The sequence below is a fragment of the Artibeus jamaicensis genome, unplaced genomic scaffold (genome assembly GCF_021234435.1).
Source record: "Artibeus jamaicensis isolate MK-2021 breed Jamaican fruit bat unplaced genomic scaffold, CSHL_Jam_final scaffold_369, whole genome shotgun sequence".
Taxonomy (NCBI): domain Eukaryota; kingdom Metazoa; phylum Chordata; class Mammalia; order Chiroptera; family Phyllostomidae; genus Artibeus; species Artibeus jamaicensis.
The window spans coordinates 8100503-8126447 of NW_026522042.1; the positions used below are offsets into that span (position 1 = coordinate 8100503).

The 25945-nt window shown below is 43.9% G+C and overlaps 1 protein-coding gene across 2 annotated transcripts in view; it reads left to right on the forward strand.

Moving 5' to 3' along the window:
• TTC33 (tetratricopeptide repeat domain 33) overlaps positions 1 to 18554 on the forward strand; it is a 30815-nt gene extending 12261 nt beyond the window's left edge. For both annotated transcript variants that reach the window (XM_037138529.2, XM_037138528.2), the window contains exons 3-5: positions 12754 to 12835; positions 14248 to 14379; positions 17805 to 18554. In XM_037138529.2, the coding sequence (XP_036994424.2) occupies positions 12754 to 12835; positions 14248 to 14379; positions 17805 to 18158 (568 nt within the window). In that variant the 3' untranslated portion in view covers positions 18159 to 18554. The remainder of the gene's footprint in view (positions 1 to 12753; positions 12836 to 14247; positions 14380 to 17804) is intronic.
• Positions 18555 to 25945: the final 7391 nt, after the last annotated feature.

A 25945-nucleotide genomic window follows, 5' to 3' on the forward strand; every position in this document is an offset into this window, starting at 1 on the left:
TGCAAGTCTCTTTAGAGAAAGTCTAATCTGCAGTGACTGAACATCAGTGCTTGTGTGAGCCAGGAACTGGAGGCGGGTGTGACTGAGGAAGGACACGGGAGCTTTGTGGGTCCATACAAATGTTCATTTTTGTGATGGTTGTAGAATTTACGTGGGTGTGCACATTTGCCAAAATGCAGAAAGAGTAGGTTTAAAATAGGTACATGTTTTGTTATGTAAAGTATACCAAAATTTGATTTAAAAAACCAAACTTGAAGTGTTAATTTTCTATTTCTTTTACATCTTTCTATAAATGTTTAGGATGAATTTTTGTTCTGTATATGCTATTATTCATAAGTTAATTGATAGAAGGAACCATTTAGATTTGAATGAAACTCTCAGTCTGAATGTTGCAGATTTGGGGTCTTGATCGTTTTGCCGCCGAGTCAGCTTTCTTCCGTGCGTCCTCTGCTCTGGGAGCGGTGGCAGAAGTCCCAGTCTCGATCTGGAGGGTGGGTCTGGACTTCGTAGTTGGCATGTATTCACAGATCTGGGGTTCGAATCTCCCTCCTCAGTTTAGCGTTTCAGAGGATGGTAACAGTCACATAATGCTTTTGGGCTGTTTTTGTGTGTTTGTTTATGAAATGGTGGTAAGGATTAAGTGTGACGGAATATGGAACAGCTTCGCACTGGGAATGAGCAGTAGTCCTTAGAGTGAAGGAGAGGTGGAGATGTGTCTGGGGAAGTTGCTCAGAGCAGGAGGCAGGGAGGAGTTTGATGAAGAGGAAGGAGCCACTTCTGTGTCCTGGGATGTTTTCTCTTGCCCCTTGTGGTTTTCTTTTTTCTTCTCCTTTTTTCCACCGTCAGTGTTTTCTCATGTGGTTGCATTTAGCACGTGGAGAGTTGTCTGAACGCGTTAAAAGGAGAACGAGCCAGTGTGTCCGTGGCATCCTCCCTCCAGAGGAGGCCCGGTTCTCTGTGTCTGCCTCCTGCTGTCAGTTTGCTTCCTTAGTGCCTAACTGTACCTGTGCTCAGAACCTTCGGTTTGCAGTGGGATGCTTTTTAAACTCCGAAGCTCTGCCTCGTGGTGTTCATGGTTCTTTGTAACCCCCAGCTGGCTTACTCTTATTAACCTCAGTCTCTCACTAGTCCGGGTGCTGTGTAGCAGTGGTGTAGTGAGTTTACCATTTGAGTGTCGGTTTGGAAGTCGTTTTACCTCCCTCCATTCAGGTCCTAGCCTCAGCATTTCTGTCTGTGTATACTTTGTCAGATGATTAACTTTTTAAGTGTCAGTTTTCAGTTTTCTCAGGTGTGATGTGGTGAGATTTGATTACGTCTGGGGGATCAAGAGCAAGTCCATGTAAAAGCTTTAGCATGCCATCTGGCACCTACTTAGCACTCAGCACATGCATTTTAGATGTTATATTTTAGGTATTACTTTTAGATATTATATTTTAGGATTTCATATGTGGTTGGTGTGTTTCATATGGTGCTAAAGTTTTGTGTAAGGTATTTTGTTCAAACATCTTTTTCTAGAATTATTACTAACTAGGGTATACTTTCTGAATGGTTACAGTGTGGGTTCCAACTCTGATCTGTCAGCCTCTAAGGTTTCAACCACTAGATGGCGGTATTTGATTGTGGAGCTAAGTGGTTTGTTTTTTTCTTTGAGAATTAGTGTGTCTGTGCATGAAGCAGGAACATAATTAGAATTTACCATGAACTTGTCTTTTGTGTAGACGTGAACTGGAGGGTGATTGGCTGCGTGACACACACTCCCTTGAGCGGCAGCATGGATACATTTATTGACGGTGATCCTCATTTCCATGTTCGTTACTCCCTCTTTTGACCCCTTCTCACTGGTGTGCAGGCATCCCCTGAGAGCACCCACGAAAAAGCTCCCCCCGACTCCACGTGCCCTCCCATTTCTCTGCCCCACTTCTGCACAGACTCCACGTCCTGATGAATCATCTCAGTCCGTCCCAGTCAGGTTTCTGCCCCACTGACCCACTGACCTCCTCTCACAGAGATCACGTGACCTCCACCCTGTCACATTCAGACCTGCGGCTCTGGGCTCATTTCCTTACTGTCTCGCAGATGAGCACAGCCGACCACTCCCTTCCTTCCGCAACACACTGCTCCCTGATGGGCACGCTGTCCTGTTTTTCCCGTGTTCCTGTCGCTCCTCAGTCTCCTTTGCTTAGAACGTTCTTTGCTTCTTGTCCTTTCCACGTGTAGTCTTTTCCTCCTTCAACTTACACAGTCTCCTGCCTTCAGCATTGTTCGAGACCCGTGACTGTCCGGCACCTGTGTGCTGTCTTCCCACCGGAATCCCAGACTCTCCCGTCTCCGATGCTTGCTTTACACCCACTAGGGTGTCTAATTAGTATCTCAGACTTCATGTATTGAACAAAACTCCTGATTTTTCTCCCAAACATCTGGTCCTTTCTAGTCTTCCCTGTGTCAGTAAAAGTCCCCTCCCTTGACCCAGTTACTGAAGCCCAAACGCCAGGAGTTGCCTCTGTTGGTTTATGTGCTGGCCGGAGCTAGTCTTCCCCAGCCACCTCCAGCTGCTGCCCCTTTGAGACCATGAAGTCCCGGCAGCTGCTGCTGTCCTCAGAGACCAGTGAACCCCACGTGTGGTGCTGACGATGAACGACCAGTCCACCTCCACGCTGGCGGTGGGCACCTGGGGGTACTCTGGGTCACACACCCAGGAGAGTGAGTGGGTTAGCGCCTTACCGGGAAGGCTTTGACTGCCCAGGAGCCTGCAGATAAATATTCTTTTTCCTTCCTGCCACTGGACTGTTTCCAAGACACAGGTGTCACACAGTCTCTCAGAAGTTCTGCAAGATTAGCAATCATGGGTATTGGTTTTTGGAACTGTTTCCAGCTTGGCATACACCTGGTGTTTATTCCTCCTCTGTCCTGCCTCTCTTCTCTTTTTTGCCCCTCACCCTTGCCTCTCTACTTTCCACAGAGTTTTAGCTCAGGCCTCAGACTGTGTCCCAGGTAATTCAGATTTGGGTGACAACCTGGATTCCTTCTTTTTTTTACTCCTTTATCCAATCCAAGTTAGCTTTATTTTTTAAACATAGTCTAGCCCCAGGTGGTATGGCTCAGTGGATTGAGTGCCAGCCTGTGAACCAAAGGGTCGCTGGTTCGATTCCCAGTCAGGGCATGTGCCTGGGTTGCAGGCCAGGTCCCCAGTAGGGGATGTTTGAGAGGCAGCCACACACTGATACTTCTCTCCCTCTCTTTATCCCTCCCTTCCCCTCTCTCTAAAAATAAGTAAATAAAAATCTTAAAAGAAATAAATGTATTCTAAATGTCCTTTATCCTTCCCTCTGTTTTTATTGTTGTCGCCTGGTGGAATCTGTCATCACTTCCCTGGGTCCCTTGTGTAGCCTGCTAACTGGTCTCTTGTGCCCATTCACACACACCTACTGTCCACTCTCCTCCTCTGGGCCTCACTGATCTTTTTCAAAATGTAAATCAGTTGGTGTGTCTGCGTTGCATAAGAATGCGCCACGTTCTTCATCACATATCCTGTTAATCCATCCTCATAGCCCAGGCCTCGTGGTCCCTAGGTGGTTGCGGCTGGGGCCTGCCTCCTGTGCCTCCCCTGCCCTCCGTCACAGCCGTCACAGCCGTCACAGCCGTGCTGCTGGCAGTTTCCTCTCCTTCCCTCGAGATGGGGCTTCAGTCTGCCTTGGGCTCCTTCCGTCCTTTGTCAGGAGTGAGCTTTCTCCAGGCCTTCAGTGGGCTGAGGCCTTTTCAGCATTCAGACCTCACTCACATGCCTTCCTGGGGACCTTTCCTGACACGCGTTCTGTGCAGTCACCCCGTCACTCCTACCACGTCCCTCCGTTTTTTGTTTTTTTTATCATGGCACTTACCATAAACGCTTGACCTGTGTTTATTGTCTTATCTTTTTAAAAAGCTTATTGAATTTAGTGGGGTGACATTGACTAATAAGGTTACATAGGTTTTAAGTGCGCAGTTCTACAATACGTCGTCTGTGTCTTGCACTGTGTGCCCACTACCTGAAGTCGAGTCTGTTCCGTCACCATTGACCCCTCTTCACCCTCGTCCACCTGTTCCCACCCCCTCTGTCCATTCGGATCTTGTTGAATGCTGCAGCCTCAGTTCCTAGAATCCTACCTGGCCCAGAGTAAGTGCTCAATAAATATTTATTAAATGAATATGCTGATAACTGTAGAGCTCATTAAACTTGGAGTGCTAGTAAATTAGAGATCTCACTGGGGGCAAAGTGGCGAAACACTTGGACGTCTCTTCCTGGTAAACGAGTGAGCTTACAGGGCGTGCTCGCCAGCTGCTGCTCCCTCGGGCGGCTGGCACCTCACCCTCGCAGGGCGGCCCCTGGGGCCTCCTGTCGCTTCCCTCCGGTGCTGGTTCAGCTGGATGCTGTTAAGGCTGTCTCCACACTGGCTGAGTCAGACTTTGGTCACTTATCAACCACAGTGACCTCAGAACAGGTCTTTAATCTGCTAATGCTTCCGGGCGGCAGCATGCTGCGCCCTGGTGTGCAGAGGAGAGAGGCCTCGGAGCGCGCCTACATTATGCTCTCTGAGAGCACAGTTATGGGAGACCCTCGATTTGTCAGGTGCCAGGTGTGCAGTGATGCAGAAGTGGGGGACCTGGGCAGCGCCACCCTGCAGCTATAGGCGGAGAGGCAGAGCAGAGGGAGAAATGGGGGAGGAGAGGGGACTCAGCAGGCCGACAGTAGTGAGGATGCCCACCACGCTTGCTTCTCTTTAGTCAGAGTTGAACGGCTCATTCTTAGTGCAGGACATCCCTGGTCCCCTGCCCCTGGTGCCTCCAAGTCATAGTGACAGCTAGAAACGCCTCCGTACGTTCTCTTACAGGCCCTCCTGGCCTTACAACTGCCTCTGGCTGAGTTAGGCAGAAGACTGAAAGTAAAAGGACGTTTGACAAATGTGACGAACATTAGCAGGAGTTGGGCCGAGCAGAGCGGGGCGGGCACGCCACAGCCTGCTTCCATAGCATCCTGTTTGGGCGCTGCGTGCACTGCTGTTTCCGCGGCGTCTGTGGCCGATTGTGCGCCACGGCGAAATTGAGACTGTAGTTGGGGCAGACAGAGATCGTGTGGCCCACGAAGTCTGAACCACCCACTGAATGGAGCTTTTGGTCTAGAGCCCAAGGACCTACAGCCCCTTCCTCAAAAGGCACACAGGCTCCTGAAACCTCAGACCCGGCCCCCCTGCCCCCCAAGCTTCTTAGGCCCCTCTGCTTCCCGATCTCTTGTTCTTTCTGCCCATATTCCCAATCCCCTGGTTCTGGGAGTTCTTGTAACTTCTGTACCTGCAGTGGGGAGATGGAAAAAGTAGGGTTAAAGTGTTTGCTACTTTTCTGCTGGGGTGGACTTTTTAAAAACTTTTTATAAAATATATGATTAGCTAGCTCCTGTCCCCCCTTTTTATGTCTTCCTTGCTTCTGTTTCATGCTTCCCCAGACTTCTCTTGGAGGAGGGAAGGTGAGACAAATTAGTGCCATCTAGTATCACGGGCTAGCCGTGCTCTGGAGGGTGTAGAGTGTGTAGCTAAATCTTTGATCTCTGGACTCATTAGTAAAAAGATAAAACTACCTGGAGAATAAGAAAAGTATGAAATGGGAGGGGCATTGGGAAGCTGGAGAAAGCTGTGGTCTTGTAGTTAAAGAGCTGGCTTCAGATCTTGGTTTTTGCAGGATTAATACCATGTGCCTTAGCATTAGCCCTGTAGCTGCTTTCCTCATCAGTAAAATGAGAATAAACAGTGCCTAAATCATATAAAATTTTTGTCCATAAAGAGTTGACTTTTCATGAAAATAATTGTACGTTAAGTAATTACATTTAGAATGCTTTTGAAAACACATACTTTAGAAATGTGTTACTGTGTGGTCAGAGTGGTATTCATGAAGAACAGGGCGTTTTGAGTTGGTGCCAGAGTTGAGAGAGAGCCTTTGAGTAGGTGCACGGGAGGAGGAACAGAAAGCTAGCGGTGCACGCGAATGGGCACTGGGGACTCGCGCGCACACAGGCCTGGTGCGTGGCAGGGACGCGGCACAGGTGCAGCCGAGGGGAGCAGCGGTGTGTGTGGGGCGCACTAGGACCGAGAGTGCACAGACAGGCCCGCATTGGAAGAGGTGCATCTGCTGCACTTAAGGCCTGCGGAGTTCACTGCTACTGCATTTGTTAGACGATTGTCAGTAAAAAAGATTATCGCTGAGGAACAAGATAATTTTTCAGAGGAAGAAGACAGAACACAGTGCATTTCCAAAGCTCTTCATGTTGTGTCTACAATAACATTTGGAAATATTATTTAGAGATAGGCTTGAAATCACCTCCTGCTTCTAGAGGTAATATTAAAGCTTAGTGGATAATAGCATGAAAAGATTACATTTCTTTGAGATAGCTATAACTATCTGTCTGTCTACCTATCTGTATAATTTTATCAAGAAATATGGTACTCTACATGGTCCTGGATTTTATACTTTGTATTTTATCACATTAAAAATACTTCTTACTAAGTTTATTGGAATGACATTGGTTAGTAAAATCACACAGGTCTCAAGTGTCTGCTTTTGTTACCTCTCACGACTCTGGGGTGGCTGGGCCCGGCAGGGCGGGGCTGCGCCACGTGTGTGGTGCAGTTGTGCCTGTGGTTGGAACATCTCGAGTGTGCAACTCTGCCACGTCGTCTGCAATTTGCACCGTGTGCCCACCTCTTAAAGTCAGCTGTCTTCCGTCACCATATGTTTGGCCCCCTTTTCCCTTCACCACCCCTCACGCTGTTTCCCTCTGGTAACTGCCAGAGTGTTGTCTGTGTCTATGAGTTGTTTGTCTGTCTCATTTATTCATTCGTTACTTTGTCGTATATCCCACATATGAGTGAAATCGTATGGTTCATAACTTTTTCTCTCTGACTTATTTTGCCTAGGGTGATATTCCCAAGGTCCATTCATGTTGTTGCAAATGGCAGTATTTCATCTCTTGTCACGGCTGCGTGGGGCTCTGCTGTGTCTGAGCACCGCAGCGTCGTTATCCAGGCCTCTGTCGTGGGCGCTGTGGTCGTCTCTATGACCTGGCCACCATGACCTGGCCGCCGCACATAATGCTGCAGTGCGTGCGTGGTTGCATGTACCTGCCTTTGGGATTTTGTACTTTAAGCTGTTGGATTTAATGTGCTAATCCTTGTAGAATTGTAGAATTTTTGTATTTGTTTTATGGCCTAGGAAGTTTTCAGTGATCAGTAGGGTTCTCTTTTCTCAGGCAATATATCTTTCTTAGCATAAAAGTGTACTTTATTTTTATTGCTAACCCCTCCGAATATGTTGAGATACATTAAACTGCATTTCTCATTGTGGAGTGAAAACTTTGCTTTGGGCGCTGGCAGCTGTTTTCTTGTCAGGGCCTGGTCCGCATCGTGCTGATTCATCCACAGAGACTGTGCACCTTTACTTTTTTCAGACATTACCGGGATGTGTTAGATGCTGTCGTGTTGGGATAAAAGGAGAGGTTTTATCCTCTCCTTTGCTAAAAGATACCAACTGAAGTGCTTGCATCTTTTCTGTACCCTTCTGTGCCCTGCACATGAGCACAGTACCTGTCACATGGTCTGTGCAGAGCTTTTGGTTTAAACAAGCACAGAAATAAATGTAAACTTTCAGATTGTTCTGTGAAGGACAAGAACTGGGTGCCACAAACCGGTCTTCACCAGAGGGGTTTAGATGGGGGGGCCAGAGAACCCTTCCTTCAGGGAGCGGGACGACCACTGGGTGGGTTCATCCAGGTGAAGAGAGGGGGTCCTGTTAATTTTTTTTGCTTTTTTCATGTTATGTCATTTTATCATAGATGTAAGATTAAATTAAGGCATCTTATTATAGTCTTGCCATTTGCTGTGTGTGTATTTATTTGATCCAAATTATTCCATGATACCCGAAGTTAATTTCTGGCAAGTTGTACTTTGTAACATTTAGGTGTATGCTAAATGAGTGAATGATAGAGATGGTAAAGTGTTTTACGTGATCCCAGTATCTGAAGTAGAAATTGGGAGATTAAAATTGTGACTTCTTACTTATTTCAGAGCTCATTGTCTATTGCAGCAAGAAGTGGAATAGGGCCGTTGTTTTCAACAGAGTAAGGACTGAGAGTGTTGCCGCGGTGGGTGGCATTGGCATCGTCGTGCTAATTTGCTTCGGAAATGGCCTTTATTCAGTGTCTGTGCACCGTCGTGTGATTCCAGAGCTCCTTCCCACTGTTCCCAGAGTGACCTGAGCCAGCCTGAATGCTTTGTTCTTGTCAGTAATAAATGAGAAACCTTTAAAGAACTGTTTGTTCTTTTGTGTAAGTAGTTTAAATTATTACTGAAGTAGATTTTATGCCTGAACCTAATCCTATGTCCAGGTAGTTTTAAAAAATGATAGTGAATAAAACTCAGGAGTTTAATATTTTCTTAATGTGTGTTTTTATTGTGTTTTTAAATCCTCACCTGAGGATATGTTTGTTGGTTTTTGGAGAAAGAAGAAGGGGAGGTGCGGGGATGGAGGGGAGAGGACAGAAACAGAGAAAAAGAGAAACATCCATTGTTGTCCCACTAACGTGCCCTCACTGGGAATTGGACCCGCAACGTTGGCATTTGGGAGTGACGGTCTAACCAACTGAGCTTCCCTAGCCAGGGCTTCAAGTTCAAGCTTCTTATTCCTTCTTCGTATGTTCCTTTTTATCCTCTCCTTTGCTAAAAGGTACCAAGTGAAGTGCTTGCATCTTTTCTGTACCCTTCTTTTGAAATTAAAAATACGTTTTGCTAAAAGGATGCTACTCCAGCTGGAAGGCTGGGAAAGGAAGGCTGGGAAGAATGGGACCCTTGAGGGGGAGCATGGGAATCTAAGCGGTGCGGTCTGACGGGCGTTAATGGCACAGACGCGGCTCGTTAATTCTGTCTGCTTGGCGGTCCCTTATTTATTTATGTATGTATTTAAATCGGAAGCTCTTTTTTAAAAAGATTTTTTTAAGTTTATGTATCTTTAGAGGGGAAGGGAATGAGAGAAGGAGAGAAACATCAATGTATGGTTACCTCTCGTGGGTCCCCTGCTGGGAACTGGCCTGCAACCCAGACATATGTCCTGACTGGGAATCGAACTGGTGACCTTTTGGTTCGTAGGCCAGCACTTAGTCCACTGAGCCACACCAGCCAGGTCTAGTTGGTGCTATTTTGGCAGATTAATTGGAATTCGTTAACAAAGAATTTTAATGGCACCTGAAAAATTACCTTAAGTGGCTTAATTTGAATCGCTTTAGGCAGGGTGTAAGCTAATATTAATGTGGAAATAATCTAAAAATAATCGCGAGCCTCATATTCCCGTTGAGGGTGATGAAGAGCCACCGTGGGACGCGGTGGTCCAGCAAGCCCCCGTTCACCACCTGCCGAGCACGGAGTGTGTGCAGAGCGCCCGAGCCGCCCCTGAGGCCCGTGCGACCCCCCGGCGGCCATGGCCTGACACGGTGCCCCTTACCGGAAACCCAGGCAGTGCGGGGGTCTGAGTGGGCGGAGGGGAGCACTGACAGGTGGCCCCCGACGACACTGCAGGTCTCCCTGTTCCTCCTGCTTCGGGGCCCTGGCTCTGACAGATCCTTGAGTTTGGCAAAATATTTGCTAGAGAAATAATTTTTAGGTAGTAAAGCTCTTGGAACAACAACTGAGTATTTCCGACGCAGGCAGAGGCAGATGCTAGCTAGCATGTGATAAGAAAGAGGGCGATAAATGGTCCCACTGCTCAAATCCCTGGCCGTTCTAAACTTCGAGGCAGTAGTTTTCACCCAGAGTTAAACACGGAGTTCCGATAGATGCCTCCTCGGACTCGGCAGGGCCTGCTGGGGAAGAGGGTATCAGCGCTGGGCCAGGCAGCAGCTCTGGTCATCCTCTCTGCACATTCGGTTGTCGTTTGCCTGGAAACAGAGACGGCAGCCTTTGCGAGGTGAATCTTCAGCATGTCTTTGCTACACACAGCCGCTGCTACAGGACAGCAGGGGCCGCTGCTGCAGCCTGCAGGGCAGCCAGGGGAGGCTTTGGAAAGCGCACTCCCTCCCTGCCAGCCCCCGCTGCTGCCTGCGCGGAGTTGGCTCTGTGCAGGCTTGTTCCAAGCTGGCTGTTCCCGGGATGGCAGGGGTTGCCGTAGACGGTGTTGCCTATTTGCATTATTTACTAGTAAATGAACTCTCTAGCAAGGGGAAAACAGAGAATGTGCGTTTTTATGAGGGAGGACCCCCCAGAAGCAGAATTCTCCTGGAGGGCGTGCCCCTTGGAGCACAGGCTTCCCCCACTGGGGGACATCCTGGGATCCCATCAGTGCACCAGCTGGCGCTGTTGTGAGAGGCTCTGTGAATTCAGCTTCAGTGAATTTTTTTTGAAGACTCTTTCAACATGTTTGCCTACCTCATGATGGGTGAGTTATGAGGGCACCTGCCCACACCGCACTGAGCGTTCAGGAGCATTTGACCAAAAACAGCATGACCTCCATGCTGCACCCTCCCTATTCATCCCAGCTCACCCCAAGTGACTTTTTTTTTTGTTTCTCTGGATGAAAAAAGTCCTTAAAGGGAAATGTTTTGCTGATGTAGAAGAGGTGTAACAAAAAGCAGCAAAGGCACTAAAGGCATCAAAATCGAAGAGTTCAAAAACTGTTCTGAGCAGCGGGAAAAAGTCTTGCTGTGTGTATTGCCTCAAATGGAGAGCACTTTGAAGGTGACTGAAGTTTCAACATGTAAGAATAAGTACACAGTTTTTTACAAATTCTGTTTGGGGGGAGTCCCCCCTCATATGTTCTTGAACTTTGTGTTTTCTACCAAATTCTGTCTTCATTTCTTTAGTTCTCTGCCTCTGCTTAAAAATCAGTGCAGATCAGCTCACATTTTTCTTACATTTGCTTTGAGTCTTCTTACCTTAGGTGGGAAGTGATACACAGGAACACACATACGGAGAGCGCGAGGGGGCTGGAAAGTAGGGAACAGGAAGTGATTCAGAGGAGGATCGCATATGATAGGGATTAATATATCATGAGAGATATTAAAAGTGGCTCACACCCCAGATTTTTACTAGCATTACCTGGGGAACTTTTAAAAATTCGGGTGACTGAGTCCCACTCTGAGAAGATTGCTTTTCACTGATCTGTGTCAAGGACTGGCACGTATGTGTTTTTCTCCATAATCTCTATAGATCATTGTGTACGCAGCCAGGAAAGAAAACTGGTGGGTTATGTGTTTTCTGTTTAGCTCTAGAAAGCAGAACTGGTAGCGCTGGGGGAACAGGACGGACAGAAAAGCACGATGAAAACTGTCCTGGTAATTAGCACGGTCTCTGCATCAAAGTGTTCAAGTACACGTGCGTCAGCCTTTGTGAAGGCTGCTGTGGAGTGACTGCTTCGGATAAGGTGCAGGACATAGTCATTCCTTCAGTTTAGTTTTAAAAGGGAAGAGCGCTCTGTGCTTCTGCAGATTTGGCACGGCGCGTGCCAAGGTCAGTTGTGGGCATACTGAGTTTGAGATGTTTTGGGGACGTCCAGCGGGAGGTGTTGGTGACTCTGAGGCTTTGGAGCTCAAAGGAGAGACACGGCCAGGAGAACATCAGTGAGAAGGTGGTGGTGGGCGCTGCCCGCTCTTTGTCGTTGGTTTGCCCCGTAGCTCACAAACTACCGTGCGTTACTCACGGTGAGCAAGACAGGGTCGCTGCGTTCATGGAGCTTATTGTAGACAGGAAACGTAAAACAGAAGCATTTACAAAATTACCGGCTGCTCCATAAATGTCATCTCTGTCAGCCAGGCCGCTGCCTTCTAGAGCCCAGGGTTGTGACTGGATTGTAAATTCCTCAGAAAAGTTCTTTATAATATTGAGTTGGCCGAAAAGTCTGTTTAGTTTTTTCTATAAGACACCTTTTTCATTTTCGCCAATAACATTATTGATTTAGATGTTTGAGTGTGTTGGCTCTCTCCCCGTATTGGTTTCTAGTGGGTAGAGACCAGTGCTGCTGCTAACCACGTTCTAATGCATAAGACAGTCCCACAGCCGAGAACTATTGACTAAAATGTCAGTATTACCAAGAATCTTCGCAAACCACTTTTGACACGTTCGATCAGTCATGGCACCTCCTCCACACACTGCACAAATCTTTTTCTGCGTTTCAGTTGCATTTTTACCTTTCTTGAAATAATAAAGCATAATACACCAAAAATGTTGATATTTTCCTCCATCTTCAATATTAAAATGGCTGCACAGAAGTTCACCAATTCTGACAACTTTTTTAAATGCACGCTGCTATGACAGCTGTCACAATACGGTCTAACAGAATTGTTTCGAACGAAGTTAAAGACAACTCAGCACCACTAGAGCCGTCACATCGAAAAGCTAAATATACTTTTTGGCCAAACTGATTCCTCTAAAATGGGTGATGGCACATGCAGACAGTGAGGCTGATGAAAAAAGAGAAATTCATGTGGTGATTTATGAGCCCAGGAAATAAAATCCTAGAGAAAGATTTTCAGGATCTCTTTTACTTATATTTTGCTTTTTTTTCTTTTGCTGTCCTTTCTCTTTATCTCCTAAATTTTCTGTTTTTTTTTTAACATCATTGTTATCAGTCCTTAATAGAGATATTTCTTGATGAACGATTATTCCTTAGTATCTGGTTTTTAAATCTGGTGACATACTCTCAAGAACTTACTAAAAATGTGAACTAAAGTGGCTTTAACCACTGCAGATACCGAGAGGCGATTCAGAAGTGGGACGAAGCTCTGCAGTTAACCCCGAACGACGCTACGCTGCATGAGATGAAGTCGCAGGTAAGGGAAAGGGTTTCACTCGGTCATGCAGCTGCATGGTGTTTGGTGAGCGGCGATGGACCAAAATAGCGTTTTGTTCCATTTTCTTTATTAAATACAAATTATTTGGGGAAAATGTTATGATATCATTCATGGCTTTCCCTTACGTAATCAGATTTAGAGATTTGTTTACCTTCACAATGAAGTTGACTGTACTCAACCTGACGTGGTAAGGTGTGAGCAGGTGGACGTCCTTTAAGAAGTCACTGCTGGTCTCCTAAAAGAGTGAAGTGGGTTTGCCGTCCTCGGAGACGGATCGTAGGGGACTTAGCAGTGACGGCACTGCTTCCGGTGGATAGGACTCTAGATGATGGCGTTTCTCTGAAAGTGGCCCAGTTCTTAGCAAAAGGTCTGAATAGACTGAGTTTATCAATAGTTTAAAAATAGCACCTGTATTTAAAAATACATTTCTGGTATTTTGTGGGAAAGCCCTCAAACAAAACCTCTGAGGGTTTGGACTAAGTTGCCCCGGGGGCTCCGGTCCCAGCGTGTTGACTGAGTTTCTGGCCCGGAGCAGATGCAGTGGTGCCGGCTTCCACCGCCGGGCAGACTTCTGTCTGGACAATGCTCTCAGACTAGGGTGCCCTCCTGTCGCCTTGATTTTAGTTTATCCCGGAAAAACCCAAGTGAATTTATGTCTGCTGAATGAAAGTGGTATGAGCACCTTCATTTAGGTATTTTCAGCCTTTAATAGGTACATATTAAAGGCAAGACTTGTGGTGAATTGTATGAAATGAGTGATTTAATTTGGAACCTGATAATGGTGTGGGTGTGTCAGAAATGTTGTGAAATACGTATGGTCCCCAAATTATAGATGAAATCGGCCCTTTGCCGTAGACCGAAGGTGAAGGGTGCTGGGACTCCCTACTTTTTCCAGGGCGTGTGGTGGGAAGAACCAGTTGTGGGAGGGCCTGTGGAGCGTTTGAGTGATTTTTATAGCAGGAGGTTGTGCCCTAGGGACAGGAGGTGTGGTTGAGCAAATTCACATTTACCTAGTTTGACGGCAGGACCTGGGGCACCCTGAGTCCCCGTTACAAGTAGAGTAAATAGAAGTGGACCTGAGAGGCCAGACAGCTCTGAGCTGCCGTGGCCAGGGGTGGCCACGTGGTTTCGGCCAGGCGGACAGTGGGGTTCAGAACTTGGAAAGGGAATGGTTCGTATTTTTATAGTGTTGACGTTTTAGGGTCAGGAAGAAGAATATAATTCCTGACCCTGGGCAGCTGCGGTGGGGGTCAGAACCACTGAGATGCTATGTTTACCAGACTAAAAATACACTTTTAGAAATGAAAAGGGTTGTTTATGTGTGGTTGTCTATTGGGAGTTTGCTGGTCCTGGGGAATTCCTGACAGTTCTGTTTCTGTTTTCGGCCGTAGGTCCTCATGTCGCTTCATGAAATGTTCCCTGCAGTTCACGCAGCGGAAATGGCTGTGCAGAGGAACCCGCGTTCCTGGGAGTCTTGGCAGACTTTGGGGCGTGCGCAGCTGGGATTAGGGGAGATAGTCTTGGTAAGGAAGGCACATGACTGTAATGCTGGCATTTTATTTTGACAGGTTTGGATAAAAAAGGTAAACATTTATCAAATCTATGCAAAAAATAAATAGCAAATTACCTCTTAAAGGGTAAACCACAAGCACAGATCAGTTATTACTATTTTTCCATCATATCCACCAATTATATCAGGGTCAGAATATTTTTCAGGTACTTGGAATCATGGAAATTAATAAAAAATTTAACACAAAGTATTGGCATTTGGTAAACCTCATTTAAATCTAAAATAAGTAACTTCGGGGGTAATGCTTTTCGTCATTAAGTTGAGCACATTACGCAGCGGTGTGAGCGCTTCACCACTTCACCAGGGGGCGAAGGCACTGGAAGGGAGTGTCCTGGGGAAGGAAGGGGTAGAGTGCGGGAGTGTGACGGTGACAAATGTCTGGCCTGAGAAGTTGCTAGGCTTCACGAGGGGAAGCGTAGAAGCTTATAAAAGTGAAAAACTCATTGTGTTATGTTTGCTATAAACTGGCACTTAATGGATCTGTCAGCTTGTCTGCACGGTGCCTTGTAGGCCGCAGAGGTCACGTAGGTGAGTGTTCGCTGTGAGTGCCGCTGCCCTGGTTCGTTTCTGTGGGGCTTGTGCGTTCCTGACAGCTGATACCCCAAAGTACGTGTAAATCTCACATAGCGGTGCCAGACGTCCTTTCTGTCATTAAATAAATAAGTATTTTTCATGCTTTTATAGGCCTTAGTGGTTAAAAGTGAAACAAAACCAAGTTTCTTTAAAGGCTAAAATTACTGGTAAACCCTGAATTTAACTTTGCCAGCACTGGCCCCAGTGAGTTGTGGGTAACTCAGGTTTTTCTGGTGCACTTGCAAGTATATTATTTCTGTTTATGAAATGAATGTGAGTGAAGTACTCAGAAATCATATGTAGGGGGTTTTGATGAGAGGAGAATTGTTTGGAATACAGTAACTTAAAAATGACAGTGTGAAGTGAAATTCACAGCAACGGAAACCGGTTGAGCCAAAGGCCATTGCCTTTCTTCCCTGTTGAACACAGTCATCCTTCTCTCCCGAAGACTTAAATCCAACTAGAGTTGGGAAAAAGCTCAAGGAATTTGGTTTTCTAATAGGTAAAAGAACCAAGTAGAAACTTACATAATACTTTTTCTATTTTTCCTTTATTCAAGACTTACAAATCATTGTGCTGTTGCGTATAAGTGCCTATGGTAATGGAAAAATTCTCTAGGACAGAATGTTTAGCAAAATATTGTCCTATAAACAAAGTATATTGTACACGAGATAATGGGTCAGAATTCTAAGTTTTGAAAATCAGAGTGGTTTGTTCAGTGTTTTTCCTATTGATGTAGTTATATCCATTGTACTTGTATTGTGCAATTCTTGGAGGAATTAAATGTGTTATTTCATCCTCATTTAATGTTTTTTAGGGTTCTACTTGAAAAAAATCTAAATTTGTAATTTTTGTGTAAAAATCTGTTTTTTAAAAAAATGTATTGCTTTGAGAGAGAAAGGTGATGGGGGAGAGAGTGACACATTGATTCATTGTTCCCCTTATTTGTGCCCTCACTGGTTAATTCTTGTATGTGCCCTGACAAGAATCGAACCCACAGCCTTAGTGTATTGGGATGGTGCTCTAACCAACAGAGCTACTTGGCCAGGGCTAAACTTAATGTTATTTTGAAAGACTGGAATGGTTAAAAATTACTTTACTCAATGTCATAATGAAGTGATACAGTCAAATCTCAGTTCTTGAACCTCTCTCATCTTGAACAGTTTGGTTCTTGACCAAATTATACATGGAAAAAAGTGTCTCTGATTGTTGAACAAAACTTTGGTTCTTGACTGTACCACCCTCTTGTGCTGACCCATGTGACAGTCATGCATCCCCCAAGGTGTGATGGAGGCTTTGAACAAATCGCTTCCGGAACAAATTAAGTTCGAGAACTGAGCTTCTACTGTACTGTGAAAAATATATTGAAAGCAAGCTAAACTTTGTCATGTATAATAATTCTTAATACAGGGGTGGGCAAAAGTAGATCTGCAGTTTGTACAAGAAATAATATAGTAATTAATAAATAATAATATAAAAATAAACTGTATTTTGTGTACTCAGACTGTAAACCTACTTTTGCCCTACCCTGTGTATAAAAACATAACAAAATACATAGTTAAATAAAGAGGTAATAAATTAAAAGTCAAGAGTTGGGTATGTCTCTGAGTTATTATTTAGATTTTTATGCAGAATTGGTTGTGTACATTGGAAAATGATTCTAGGCCTTGTCTGGCCTTCATTTTCTAATTCTTTGAGTCATAGAGGTGGGCTTCTTTACTTGAGGTTTTTCTTTGTAACATCGGCCTTTATAGAAGCTCTGCTCTTAGTTCTGCTTTTGCAGCATCCCGTACTTTTAGTGTATTTTCATTCTCATTTGTGTCGAGATACTTTCTAATTTCTCAAAGAAATTTGATTTCTTTTTGAACTTGTTGTTCAAGAGTACATTGATTTCTACATATCGTGGATTTTATCCTTTTGCTATGATTTGTAGTTGTATTCCATTAGAGTCAGAAAAGGTGGTTAGATTGTTAGTATATCTTTTTAAACTTGGGCGGGGTTTTTTTTGCAGTGTGAACTTTCTTTCTTTATTTAAAAATGTGTCGTTATTTATGCTGTCACGGTTGTCCCAAAGACTTGTTTTGTGACACAACATGCGCTGTACACGGGAAGATGCTCCCCGTGTACTTGGGAGGATTGTGTTCTGCTGCTGCCGGTGGGGCGTTGTGCAGAGGTCTGTGGCGGGTCCCTGTACAGAGGTCTGTGGCGGGTCCCTGTGCTCTGCAGTACTGGGCAGCCGTCCGGATCCCTATTGGTCTTCCGTCCTGCGGTTCTGTCAGTGTTCACTTTCTGCGCTTAGGTGTTCTGATGCTGGGTGTGCATATACTTACAGTCATTACGTAATTCTGGGGAATTGACCCTTGTGCCATGTGCAGTGTCTGTCCTTGTCTCCCGTGACACTTGGCTTCAAAGTTGTGCTCTCCTGGTGCCTTCCTGGTGACCGTGGTTTAGCCCAGGAGAGTCCCTAGATTCATGGGTTCGCCGATCTGCAGAAGCTGAGCAACGCATTTGCCTTATTCCACACCGTAATATTTCTATTTCAATGCACTTTTAGTCCTCATCAGCAATTTGTCGGTCACTTTCTTTCACACTTTTATAACCTTTGTTTTTTTCATCATAATCATCATTAGTGGTTAGAACACAGCCCTAACTTCCATCCTTATAGCCTATTATGTTAAAAAATATGTATATCTTGTTGGTATGTACATATACACATACATATGTGTGGATATTGTGGATTATGTTAAATACATTTAAAAACCAAAAGCAAAGAAATAAAAAACACCTGGCCTTTTCTTTCCCTAGGCCATTCGAAGTTTTCAAGTGGCCCTTCACATCTACCCAATGAACCCTGAAATCTGGAAGGAAGACCTCTCTTGGGCAAGGACGCTCCACGAGCAGCAGAAGGCAGCCCAGAGGATTAAAGAAAGTGCAGCACCAGCGGAAGCAACACACGTCTCACCAAAGTCAATTCCTGACTATGACTTTGAGAGCGATGAGATTGTTGCTGTTTGTGCAGCCATTGCTGAAAAACAAAAGCCAGTGACAGCAAACAAAACCATGGTTATCGTGTCGGCTTCTGGGGCAGTGGAGACGGTAACCGAGCAGGAGGACAGCGCCGCTCCGCCCGATGGCTCTGTGTTCATCAAAGCCCGATGAGGCTTAGCAGGACTTGTTCGAATCTGCCTTTCTGGCTTAAATCTGCCCACAGGCATTTCCTCTGGAGAAACTGGGCAAAACTGCGGTTTGTAAAATCAGTTTTTCACGTGAGGCATATAAAAACTAACGGGTAGAATGACTATATAGTGTTTGGACTATGCTTTGATAAGTTATGGTTTAAACTTAATAAGACTAGAATTCTGACTACAGTAGTTTTGATTAATAAACTTAATCCAAATATATAAGTGAATGCATTTTAAAGACACAACTTGGAAATCAATGCTTGACTGGTGACCAACTTGATGGCCAGTGTTATTAAAATGTTGACTTGTTTTTTTATAAAAGGAAGTCAGTGATTTGTTTCCCTCCTAAAAATATACTGCTGTTACTATTCAATGTTCTGTTTTTTGGTTTCATTAGAGTAACTTTGTCATAAAACTTGAATGTTTCTGATGTTCTTTTGGATTCAAGGTTTTCATTTGGTTATATGCAGATTCTTTGAAAGTTCATCTGGAAATGCATGCAAATGTGTACATTCTGAACATTTTCTGCAGCTTCTCTTAATTCTAATTTATGCTTGTTTTGACTTTACTTCAAAATAATTGTAATTACGGTAGTTGCCACCTTCAGTATTTGTTGGATGTAGGAAGTACTGATAAATGTGAGAATGATGTGTGTTTTTTTTGTAAACAATGGTAGATAGTCTTTACCACAAGCGATTCATTTTTTAAAAAATATGTTTCATTGATTATGCTATTACAGTCGTCCCAATTTTTTCCCCCTTTGACTCCTTCCACCTAGTATCCTCACTCCTTAGTTCATGTCCATGGGTCATGCATGTAAGTTCTTTGGCTTCTCCATTTCTTATTCTGTTCTTAACATCCCCCTATTTTGTAACTTCCAATTTGTGCTTCTTAATCCCTGTATCTTTCCCTCTATTTTCCCTCTTCCCCCCTCCCAACTGATAACCCTCCAAATGATCTCTTGATTTATAATTCTGTTTCTGTTGTGCTTGTTTGCCTAGTTTATTATTTGGATTCAATTATTGATAGTTGTGAATTTATTGCCATTTTAATGTTCATCATTTTGATCTTATTTTTCTTGTATAATATTCCCTTTAGCATTTTATGTAATAATGGCTTGATGATGAAGAACTCCCTTGGCTTTACCTTATCTGGGAAACACTTTATCTGCCCTTCCATTCTAAAGAATAGCTTTGCTGGATAGAGTAATCTAGGTTGTAGATCCCTGCTTTTATCACTTTGAATACTTCTTGTGAATGCCATCGCTTTGAATGCCAGTCTTTTCTAGTCTTAGAGGAGCTGACAGTCTTATGGGAGCTCCTTTGTAGGTAATAGTCTGCTTTTCTCTTGCTGCTTTTAAGATTCTTTCTTTATCTTTAACCAGTGACATTTTAATGATGATGTGTCTTGGTATGGTCCTCTTTGGGTCCAACTTGTTTTGGACTCTCTGTACTTCCTGAACTTGTATGTTCCTTCACCAAATTAGGGAGGTTTTTTTTTTTTTTCAGATAAGCTTTCAATTTCTTGTTCTGCCTCTTCTTCTTCTGGCACCCCTATGATTCAGATGTTGGTACATTTAAAGGTGTTCCAGAGGTTCCAATCCTATCTTTGTTTATATGAATTCTTTTTTCTTCCTGCTGTTCTGGTTGAATGCTTTTTCCTTCCTTGTGTTCCAAGTTGTTGATTTGATTCTCAGCTTCATCCTCTCTACTGTTGGTTCCCTGTAGATTTTTCTTTATTATACTTAATGCAACCTTCATTTCTGCCTGGGTCTTTTTTATGGCATTGAAGTATCCAGTGAGTTCCTGGAGCATCCTGATAACCAGTATTTTGAACTGTGCATCTGGTAGGTTGCTTATCTCCATTTATTTAGATCTTTTTCTGGAGTTTTGTTCTGTTCTTTTATTTGGGTTATATTGCTTTGTCTCCTCATTTTGGAAGCCTCCCTGTGTTTGTTTCTGTGTATTAGGTAGAGCTGCTTTGACTCCATGTCTTAACACACCTGTTAAGTTGTGTGGGGTGGAGCCTTGGGTCATCACTAGGTGAGGGGAACATGTGTCACCTCTCTGTTGCTCTGTGTGGGGGGAGGGCCTGCAGAGGGGACAGTGCATTGTCTGGCCTCCGGAGTTTTGTCTGGGAGGAAGCTGTCTCCCCACTCACACTTCCCTTCCTCCCCCCATATGCCACTGGTACCCTTTTAGCTATTGCCTTTGTCCTGAATCCCAGAAGGGTGGGTCTGTGTGAGTCTGAAGTTTGTCGTGGGCCCTTTAAGAGGACGGAGTTTCTTCTGCCCACACTGCACACCCCCACTGGTTTTCATAGCCAGAAGTTATAGGGACTTATCTTCCTGACAGTGGGACCCTGGGCTGGGTGGTCTGGACTGGGGCTGGGATCCCTCACTCCTGAGGTATCCTTATTTTTTTATCCACCACACATGGATGTGATACCACCCTTCCTGTCTCCACGCCTCTCTGCACCTCTCAGGGTCTCTGCCCCTGCCACCATCTGGATGAATGTGGCTTCTTTAAATCCTTGGTTGTCCACAACCAAGGCTTTAAATCCTTGAAATCCGCAACCAGGTTTTCTGACAGTTCTGGGTGATAATTATTTTGTAGTGTAGCTGTATTTTTTGCTGTAGTTGTTCATAGAGGTAAGGGGTGTTTACCTTTGCCTCCATCTTGATCAGAAGTTGCAAGTCATTTTTTAGATGTACATTTTTCAAAAGGAGTGGCTCTTGTAGCTACATCATAAATTGTACTGCAACATTGCCCTGGTCACAAGCAGTATTTTCTTTATTTTTAAAAGCTTAAAGCCCTGATCGGTGTGGCTTTTGGGTTGGGGCATTATCCTGCAAACCAAAAGATCGCTTGTTCAGTCAGGGCACACGCCTGGGTTGCAGGCTCGGTGTCCAGTTAAGGGTGCTCAAGAGACAACAGATCCATGTTTCTCTTGTACACCAATGTTTTTCTCTCTGTCTTTTCTCCCTTCTCCTCTCTCTAAAAATAAATAAATACTTTTTTTAAAAAAAAAAAAACTTAAAAGCCTTGAAAACAGCTTATCATTTGCTTACAACTTTTCAGTTGATGGTTTGGGATTCCTTTTGTAGATAACTTGTTTGGAACTAGTCAGTAAAATGAGAAATAATCATAATTTAAAATAACTAAATTATATCTTTCTAAAAAAAGTAGGGATGCGACTGTTAGAGTTCCAGTGAGTGACTGATGTAGGCACAGCACACGTGGAAACTAACATGTGATTTGTGGTGCGATCCCATGAATAGCGAAGGGTGTACTGAAGAAATAGTTCATTGAAACATCACAGTGCTGTGCACAAGTCAGTGTTGCCCTTGCGGATGTGAATCACTATTTTTGTAGTACATACGTTGCAGTGCAGTTATATAGAAACTGTTGGGAACTGTTACTTCTGACACTCAGGGAGCTACTATTGATACACAGTTAACTTTGTTAGAGATGAAAGTGTGTAACTTTATTTTAAGAAATCTCATGCTGTTGGAGCATGTAAGTAATGGTTTATATTTTTCTGAGATGATTTGTGAAACTTTTCTTTCAGTGGAATGTTTACCTCTTTTTTCAGAGTCAGAGAAGTCAGCACTTGGCCTTGAAAAGTGTTACATTTTCCCCAAAGTTATATTAGAAAATTAGCTCTGGTTGGAGAGGTTAGTTTTAGAATGATCCAAGGAAAAAACCAAATAATAATTCTATTTTATTTTGTTTAATAAGAAATATTCTCAAAGGGTAGATAGTTGGATAGCTAGAGAAGTTGGTGTATTGTTTTGAGTGATGGGTATTTGTTTATTGTGTAATTTGTGAATAGTTTTTTTTATGTATTTAATGTTTTGCCTATTTTGTGTTATGAGCTTTTGAAAGTTAGATCAATTTCTTATGTGAAATAAAACATGTAAAACACTTTGTATAGTATCTCACATGTGAATTACTCAGTAAATGCTAGCTTTTTCTGTGAAGAGCTTGAATCAGTTTGGAGATAGTGAATAATTTGGAAATATATTCTTCCGATTTTAAGAAAGGAAGAGAATTTCTTTGTAATTTTTTCTTATCTGAAAGTGAGAAGTCACCGCTTTCGATGCTGCGGGCCAGGTGGTTCCCGTTCGGGGACTGTTCCTGACATGAGGTCTAGATTCTCAACCCCCAAAACAGCAGGACCAGGATGCAGTGCGTGCCGCCATCAGATGCAGTGTCGAGTGACGTCCGTAGGCCGGGTTTGTCCCTTCCTCACTCAGATATAAGACATAAAGTGCTTTTTACACGTAGCATGGGGGAGAAGAAGAAGTAACTAGGGAGAACAGAGGCAGCTCATTTGTCCAGGCCCCCAAAGATGCTTAGCTAACACTATTCTGTGCACGAAGAGAAAAATGCATACATTATTTTATTTATAAGGACGTTGATACGGATGTGCTGACATTGACTCAACTTACTAAAAATAGCACATTTTCTTACCTGAAAGAAAAGTAACTGATGTTCATGGTAGTAATATAATTAAATATGTTTTCTGTGCTTTCTGAAACAACGCTCAACATGAAAATCATATGGTGTAAAGTTCGTGTGTTTCTCAGTTGAAAATGGTGTGGCCTAGATGCTCCGTAGCCAGGACACCACACATCCACACCAGGCCTGATAATTTGAGGGTCGCACACTATTCTCTAGACAACAGGTTCTTAGATTATAGATCATTTATCTTAAATCTGCTAACAAATGCCACATAAACATTGAAAAGTCATGCGAGGTACAGATCACAGGGCCTGGATCTGTTGCCTCTGGGGTCTCTGCTGAGTATTTTATGGTAGAGTCTCGGGTGTAACGCTTTTACGCCGATGCTGTGTTGCCTGACCGTAATGAAGACAAAAGAGGCGTGTCTCAGAACTCTGGGGTGTCCTAGATTATAGCTGATGGGATGGCCTTTTTAGTTTGAGCGTTACATTTGATGTCACGGCATCAAAAGCTCGTTTCGTTGCCTTTTCAGGCATTTGGAAAGTGGTCGGCCATGTCTCAGTTTCAAGGTTCCTGAGACAGAGGCCCTTCTCAACTGACTTTGATGTCATGATGTGATGTACCCACGTGAGTTTTGAGTTGACATAAGAACCGTAATTGCATCATTATCTTCAAATCAATAGCTGTATTAAGTGTGTGGTTGTTTTTCCTGAGAGATTATTACACTGACGGTATATTTTGTAATTGGTGGCATTTTGGGATTAAGAAGGTAATTTTTTTCAACCAGGACTATAGAAATCTGTAAATGGTTTACTCATTACCAGAGTAAATTGAAATATGTCAGTTCAGTCACTTGCAGTGAAATATGCTCACCTGGATGGAAGGCAAGGGGTCGCCCTACAGTTAGTGAACCACGCGTTGTGCCTTAGTGTGTGTTGCGTGTGATCGTCACCTGCTGCGTGCGCCAAGGTGGAAGAAAGGCGGAGAACTGTGGATCTCCTCCACTTGGCTGGGATGGCAGAGGTGAAGTTGGCTTCCTTTCACAGTGCTGCTTTGGACATCCCTTAACCAAGGAATCCTGATCTCTCCCTTTCCCCTTCTCTCCCTCATCCTCAGGAGAGGGAGTTTAGGGCAGGTCCCTGGACATGAAAGCTCCTTTCTCCCCTTCTTTGGACTGATGGTGCCTGCAGAGGGCCGAGCCTTACAGACTCGTGGGCCTTGCAGTGAGGGCTGTCTGTCTGCCTCCCTGTGGCTGTACCGGACTGCCCACGCCACGGAGAGCAGGTCTGTCTAATTTGGGGTTGATACAGTGGCCTCTGTTAGCACAGACCCAAATGACATCCTCTAACCCAGACTTCTTCAGCAATAAATCTGACATTCTCCATCTGCCTGACTCCTTTTGTCCTTCAGGTGGCTCCAAACTCAGGAGGGGGCGGGGGCATTACACGACTCCCTCTAACCCCAACGAAGATCAATGCAGATTATATTTCTAAGTGAGCACGAGACAGAAACCAAATTAGGAAATTTCTCCTTATTTCAGGTTTTTTTAACCATGCAAGTTCTATTGAAAATGGGTGATGCTAATTACAAGGTAACATGTAAACATTTGTTCAAGTATAATTTATATATAATTAAACACCCTTCGTAAATGTACAGTTGGAGGAGTTTAGCCCAATGTGAACACCTGTGCAATCAGTCACCATCCCCACCAAGATGTACACTGTTCCCAGCACCCAGAATGTCCTCTCACGCCCATTTGCAGTCTTTCCCCTCCACCCCAACAACCAGTACTCGCTTGCTCCCCGTGGCTATAAATTAGATTGGACGGTTCTAGAATTTCAAATACAGGTCTGTACTCTGTGCTTGACATTTTTTCCCAGTGTAATACTTTTGAGATCTGTGTTGAGCTTGATCCGTGTTACTGTGCATTTCAGTCATTGGTTCCTTTTCATTGCTAAGCATTATTCTGTTGTAAGGGTAAGCCGCACTTTGTGGCTTTTCACATTGTTGATGGACATCTGGGTTGTGGGTGAAGACCTGAAGCTTTGATCTATTATAAATAAAGCTGCTGTGTGTGTATGTCACCAGTCTGCGTGTAGATGTGTGGTTTCATTCCTCCTGGTAAATACCTGGGGACGGCATCGCCCAGCCCGTGGTGAGTATATGTGTAACTTCAGAGGAAACTATGAAACTTGTCCAATTTGTATTCCTACCAGCAATGGAGGGAAAAGTTTCAGTTGCTCTATATCCTTGTCGGTGCTTGGTATTGTCATTGTTTTTAATTTGAGTCAATTTAGTGGCTGAGTAGTGGTATCTTGGTGGTTTTAATATAATACGTTTCCCTGGTGATTGATGTGACATTTGTATGTTCTTTTGAGAAGTGCCTGTTCAAGTGTTTTGCCTGACTTTTAGTTGACTTATCCTTGAGCTCTAAGATTTTTTTTTCTGTATTCTGGATAGAAATTCTTTATGAAATATATGTATCATAAATATTTTATCCTTCTCTGTGGCTTGCCTTTTTGTTAATGACACCTTTTGAAGAGCAGAAGTTTTTAATTTTGATGGAGTCTAATTTTTGTATTTTTTTCTGTTATGGTTGTACTTTCCGTAGACTGAGAAAGTACTCCAAAATCAGAAAAAGATTTTCTGTCTTTCTGCTAGAAGTTTTACAGCTTTATCATTTACAGTTGGGTCCGTGATCCATTCCACGTTCACTTTATGTGTGACGATGAGGTGAAGGTGGAGGTTTTTTTCTGATGTCCAGTTATTCGAGCACTGTCCGTTGGAGAAGCTGTCCTTTCCTGTTGGAATACCTTGGCATCTTTGTTGAGCGTCAGTTCACCATGAAGGTTTGTCTGAGCTCTGTGTTCTGTTACACCGATCTGTATGTCCATTCTTACACCAGTAACAAACTGTCTTGATTACTAGCTTAAAAATTGTTTTAAAAATCAGTGATTTTTCCAACTTTGTCTCTCCCTCTGCACTCCTCCCCCCAAAAAACTTGTTTTGCTTTTCTAGTCTCTTTGCCTTTCCATATACATTTTAGAATCAACTTGTCTCTATTTACATGCAAGTCTGCCTGGGTTTTGATTGGAATTGTGTTGACACTATAAATCAGTTCAGGAAGAATTGCTGTCTTAACAATGTTGTGTCTTCGAATCCATGATCGTGGCATAACTGTCATTGTTTTGGGTCTGACTTCGTGTTTTTTAGTTATCTGTGGGTGGGTCTTGCCCGTATTGTTTATCCCTAAATATTTCATGTCTTTAATGCTGTTACAGGGAGTACTTTTAAAATC